A 6,000-nucleotide genomic window follows, 5' to 3' on the forward strand; every position below is an offset into this window, starting at 1 on the left:
CCATAATTAAAGACAAGGAACTAACACTTATGGCTTTAGATGGGTTACTAGATTCATGGGAAACATTCTCACAAGGAGCAAGTGCTAGAGACAATCTTCCAGACTTTAATAGACTTAAAGGAGATTGCCTGCAAGAAGAATCTAGGAAACTTAAGAAAGGAGGAAAATTGAAAATTAAAGATGAAGAACTTCATATTCTCAACAGAAATTCCTATAAAGGTAAGAAGAAGCACTTTAAGAACAAGGGAAATCAAAGAAATGACAAACCTAAGAAAGATTTATCCAAAATAAAATGCTTCAAATTTGAAAACTATAGATCTAATTGCCTTGAGAATACAAAGCAGCAAGTAAACTGTACAAATGTTACTAGGAAAGAAGAACACTATGATCCTGAGAATTGTGTATTGTATAATGCACTATCAAATGAAGTATCAAGCAAAGCATGGGGTAATTGATAGTGGATCATCTCGACACATTACAAAATACAAAGTACTAGATTCAATATTAGAAGAAGTTGATAGTGAAGTTACCACCAGTGATAATTCCTCTCATTCAGTCAAAGGAATTGGGAATCGCACCTTGAAATTGAAGTCAAGTATTTCTCTACATCTCAAAAGAGTACTGTATGTACCAGAAATAAAGAGGAATTTAATTTTTGTTTCAACACTTGAAGATGATGGACATAATGTTGCATTCATGGATGGTAAAGTATGTGACCTGGTCTAAGAACTCTTCATTCAAGAAATCAAAGTTGATTGGTCAAAGAAAGGGATTCTTGTATGAATTAAATACAGAACCTAGTCAACCTATTCAAGCCTTAATTCATGAAGCTGCTGATACAAACAAAATATGGCACAAAAGGTTAGGACATCTAAATTTCAAAGCCTTATCAACTATGGAGAAGATTGTAATTGGTTTACCTAAGTCGAATAAAGATCATTCAAGCATATGCAAAGGATGCGCCCTGGGTAAGAACACCAAAAGTCCATTTCATGATAGCACTAGAAAAACTATCTATGTTTTTGAATTAGTCCACTCAGATTTATGTGGACATATGTTTGTTCCTTCTCTTGGAGGATTCTGGTACTATATACTTTTTATGGATGACTTGTTTGGGAAAACTTGGATCTACTTCTTAAAATGTAAAGAATCAGAAGAAATCCTTAAGAGATTTAAAGAATTCAAAACCTTAAGTAAAAACTTATCGGGACACAATTAAAACTCTTAGGACTGATAATGGAGGGGAATATACTTCAGATTTGTTTAAAGAGTTTTGTAAAGAAGTAGGAATTAAGAGGGAGTATACTGTTCGTTATAACCCACAGCAAAACGGGGTAGCAGAAAGGAAGAATAGAACAATTATAGAAGCAACAAGAGCTATGATATTTGATTAAAATTTAGAATATTATCTTTGGGCAGAAGCCTCTTGTACTGCTGTCTATATTCAAAACAGAATAATAGAGGTGAATAAATGAGGCTCACCAACCCCCATGGCTCTGTAGCCTCCTGCCAGAACACCAAAATGCAGAACATAACACCCCCCAAGCACGCAACAGGAACCGGAAATGGTAAAGATTTTCTACAAATCCCATGGCAGCAAAAATACACCAAACTCAGGGACGATGTACACAGAAATAACCCCTCCAAGATATGCAAAGATTCTCCCAAATGCTACAGTCGTTTGTAGAGGAAGCACCGAGCTAGGGCACAGTGGCCCTAGCCTGCGTGATAAAGGATGGTTAGCTGGTGAGAGTTTCTTTGGAATCCTAGGAACGTATTGTTTGGGAGATCTTTTGGGAGCTTGGGATAGTCATGGGGAGCTCCTCCCACATTTTCATGTTGTCCATAATAGAGACAATTCTATGTGAACACTAGCATTCTTGGCAGCATTTCCTTTAAGAAGTGTTAGTTCTTTGTATTGGTTGCTTTACAAATCTCTTTAAAAAAGTTGCACCATCAAATATGACATGGCTGTCCTGTTTTTGGTTGCAGTAGTTGTATCTGTTGGCATGGCAATACATACCTTTTTTTAAATAGTAATATTCAAATTGGATTTTTAATTTTTGTGGGTTGGCAGTTCTTATTTTAGAACATGGCACTTTTCTGCTCCAATTGGTTAGGTTAATGGTAAACCTCAGTTTTGTCGTTCTATAAAAGAGATCCAGGGTACACCCCTGCACTAGATAGAGCATAATTGAGTGTTGAGTTAGTGCAGAGTTCCTATCCATTTTAATAGAATAAATATGCGGATATGTGAATACTGTCTGGTATTCGAGGCGGGCATGGAGAGATAGTGTACTCAGATTTGCTGTTCTGATTTAAGTTTGTTATTTTAATACATAGGGTTAATTTTCTGCATGTAGAATCTGTTTACTGCGTCTTGAAGACTCAGCATGGTATTAGAATACATAATCTGAAATCTTCCAGATCTATGTATGGAGTGGCTCGCTTATTGTGAGAGGGAGTTATCAGAGAGTTTAAGTGGGTGTGATGCATAAACTTAAAGAGTGATTGAAGTCTATCTATGCCTACGAGAGGTACACAGACTTGTGATAGGTTGGTTGGTGGGTGTGATCCCCAGGGTCTTTTGGTGATTGGAAGGTTGAGTCTTTTTACTAATTGGTGAAGGGGTAGGTTCCTTCTCTTTTCAGCTAAGTTGCTGATACGGGTTCTGGTTCGGGTACGGGGTACAGCAATTTTTTCTCCCTTGTGGGTTCGGGTTCGTCTGTATATGTATGCATGCATGTATGCTAGAACATTTAAGTTACAAATGTAAAAGAAAAGTGGTACTCATAAATCAATAATGGCCAACAAAGTTACAAATAAAATAATTGTATCACTGATATAGTTTCAAATTAAATGCATTAGCAATTGACATCAATCCGAACATGATCAACAAACATAACTATTGGCTGGCTTTTACAAATCTATGAACAGTCATGTCCTTAGATCTACAAATAAAATAAAGTCAAACACTGACCTTCAAATGAATCGAAGTAGATTGCTGTTGACTACTGTCATAAACTAAGGGCATTACATAAAAACAATTTTAGATTGAATAATATTACCAAGCTGTTGCAAGAGAGTATTTAAAGCTGATAGAAAGAACATGCTAACGAACAAATCAGAAATACATACATAAACTGACCTACTGCCCTGGGGTACATCCTGGGTGCCCAGGTTCACTCTAGGTCCTTCATAGAAGGACCCACAAAGAACCCAAGAAGTACCCAGGAAGAACCAGTACCAAAACTGTACCAGTACCAGGACCCAGGCCTAAACAGAAGAACCTGGTAACTAAGGTTTTCAGTTAAATGATAGTAACAAAATTATCACTTAATGAGGGAAGAAACCCACCCCTAAAGCCTCTCCTTAGTTGGTCCATGCAGAATGGATATCCTTACTGCCCTACAGAACATCTTATGCTTACTGCCTACAGCTAAAGCATCATCAGTTCATTTCTCCAAGAGTAATGCGCAAGATCCGGTGATCATATTTTTTGAGCCAGTTCCAGTGATCATCCTTTTATTTTTCAATACTAAAACAAGCATACACTCCGTGACATTGTATATTCAAGGAGGCCCTTATATTTCAAGAATTTTTGGTTTGGTCCACTTTGGGAGTATTAATCGCTGGTTAACACTCTGGCTCCCTATCTTCCATATCTTGTTCTTTACATGTCTAGTGTTTCTGTGAAGTGAGCCTCATTCTAGTAGGATTCCATGCTCTTGTGTACTGGGTTTTGAATTAATTATCAAATGAAGGCATGTTCTTTGAGAATTGCCTTAAAATGTGCATGCTGCCATTGTCTGGAGAAGAACAACGCAACATTTCTTGCTATTTCATATCAAGCGAATTATGATGATTGCTTTAGCATTTTGAACTAGTTGTGATAGTACAATTTATTTTATTTTGATCCAGATTCTGTATATTAATTTGGGTGTCAAGGTAACCAAAGTTGCACAAATAATTTCTAAAATGATGATGAAGTTAGTTCTTTATCTTGAGATGTCTTACATTATATAAGATGTTGAAAAAATATTAATAAAATAAGAAGGATAGTGATCCAAGCTTTTCTTTGGCCATCTTGACTCTTTACCTTTCTGCATTTTATGTCAATTCCTATTTTCCCATTTCCTACATTCAGACTAGCATTTCTAAACAAGTTTTATTTTGTTACTCAGGCTGATAATGGAGGAATCTCAGATGTGCACTCCCAAAACACAACCAACTCCATGAGCAATACAGAAGATCAAGATGTTCTCATGTCAATTACGGATTAATGTTTGATCTTAGTTTTGTTTAATGCTGCTTATTGAAAACATGTGGCACTTGTATAATAATCCATATAGCTTTCTTTTGTTGTTTACATTGTCTCTCAGCAGGTCATTTGGGCCAATGAGTTATCTTCTTTGTGCATTTATCCAAGCCAGTGATTTCCATGGAGTTTCAAATAGATGTACTTATTACAGTTAACAAAATGTATGAAGCATTGTAAACCAATACCAGAATCACTATATGTAGATTTGTAAGCTCTGAGATTATTTACACTTGAATGTATCTGCATGGATAGTCTTGTTACATAACACATCTATATGCATGATCAAACAATCGTCCTGTCACAAATTGAAGGATGGCATGGGAAAGGATACTTTAAAAATAATCATGGCATATTTATCAAGAAGCTAAAACCGTATTTATATATTTTTCCTATTTTAAATATAGTTTTCATTTACTGACAATAAAACTAGGGATGTACCGAGAGCCATGATAGATTAGTGTCTGATTTGTCCCTTACAACTTATTATGTATAACTGGAATTCCTTTGTACCATCTCTAGCTCAGTTTTTGGTATAGTATGGAAATATCATTTTTGTCATATTATTGAAATATGTAACTTCATATTTGATTATCAGGACCAAATGCTCAAACTGATATTGAGAATTGGCAATTGGTTTCTTGAAATGGCTTTTGCAACCACTTGCATCTTTGTCAGACAGTCATTTTTAATTCGCGGGTCATGACCTAGCAAAGATTCGAGAGATTGTGCAAAGTTGAAACAAAGTTGGGGACTGTACACATGATAAGTACTTTTGCAGTTGCCAAAATGCACTTCAATTTTGGGATTAGGTCGTGGATAGCATTTATGTTATGAATCTTTCAAATGTCTTTCAGAACAATGCAAGGCAACATCTTTTCTGAAATAAAATACCAAAGGGAGATTGGATTGATGCAAGAGTTTGTAAAACTATCTCTGAAATGATGCCATATTTTGTGTGCTCAAGGATACATTATAATCAAAATACTACAGAATTATTGAGCAGTGGGTAATTTCTCTCTATTTGCATAGAAATTTAAATGAAGATTGGTTTCTATCTTGTTACATCCCTTCTGCGAGGAACTTTTAGTAATAATAACTGTTTCATGTGAAGTATGAAATTAGTTATATGGATTTTGGATATTTAATTAAGAGGATTATAATTAATATGATCATATTTTCATTTATGTGGACTGCTTAGTCAATAACAGTGACATGGGGATTATATTTATAAATATGGATAATTGATGCAGAGCCTTAGAATCCAAAAGGCTCATGCACCATTAAAGGTCTCCTTCCTCAACACACACTAAATCCTTTGTTTACTGATTCATTTTATTCTGACTCACGACTACATTCATTATCCCTATGAACTTTAACATCATGCACTCATTCCACTCGTACCCCTTTGGCATCAACTAATCTTCTTAACTCAACTAGGATCCTTCTTTAATCACTCATACTACTTGACTCAACCCAATTCACAATTCCCAATCACTGATAACAAAGTGCTGATCACATTCCACCCAAACTCTGACTAGTATCAATATTGTCCTTATGTTCACTCTCATTGTCCAATTCTGTGAATACCACACTACTGATCCAAATTTAACTCTTGGAATTACAATCCATACATAATCTAGGTATTGCCTACACATTCCCGATTCTAAAATACCAATACT

At 35.5% G+C, this 6,000-nt stretch overlaps 1 protein-coding gene across 2 annotated transcripts in view; it reads left to right on the forward strand.

Annotated features, from left to right (window-relative positions):
* LOC149549596 (calmodulin-binding transcription activator 3-like) overlaps positions 1 to 4,586 on the forward strand; it is an 80,843-nt gene extending 76,257 nt beyond the window's left edge. For both annotated transcript variants that reach the window (XM_089792920.1, XM_089792919.1), the window contains exon 13: positions 4,185 to 4,586. In XM_089792920.1, coding sequence (XP_089649046.1) covers positions 4,185 to 4,283 — 99 coding nt within the window. In that variant the 3' untranslated portion in view covers positions 4,284 to 4,586. The remainder of the gene's footprint in view (positions 1 to 4,184) is intronic.
* The last annotated feature ends 1,414 nt before the right edge of the window (positions 4,587 to 6,000 follow it).

This window comes from Cupressus sempervirens, chromosome 7 (genome assembly GCF_028749045.1).
Source record: "Cupressus sempervirens isolate cs-2001-9-10 chromosome 7, ASM2874904v1, whole genome shotgun sequence".
Classification (NCBI taxonomy): Eukaryota; Viridiplantae; Streptophyta; class Pinopsida; order Cupressales; family Cupressaceae; genus Cupressus; species Cupressus sempervirens.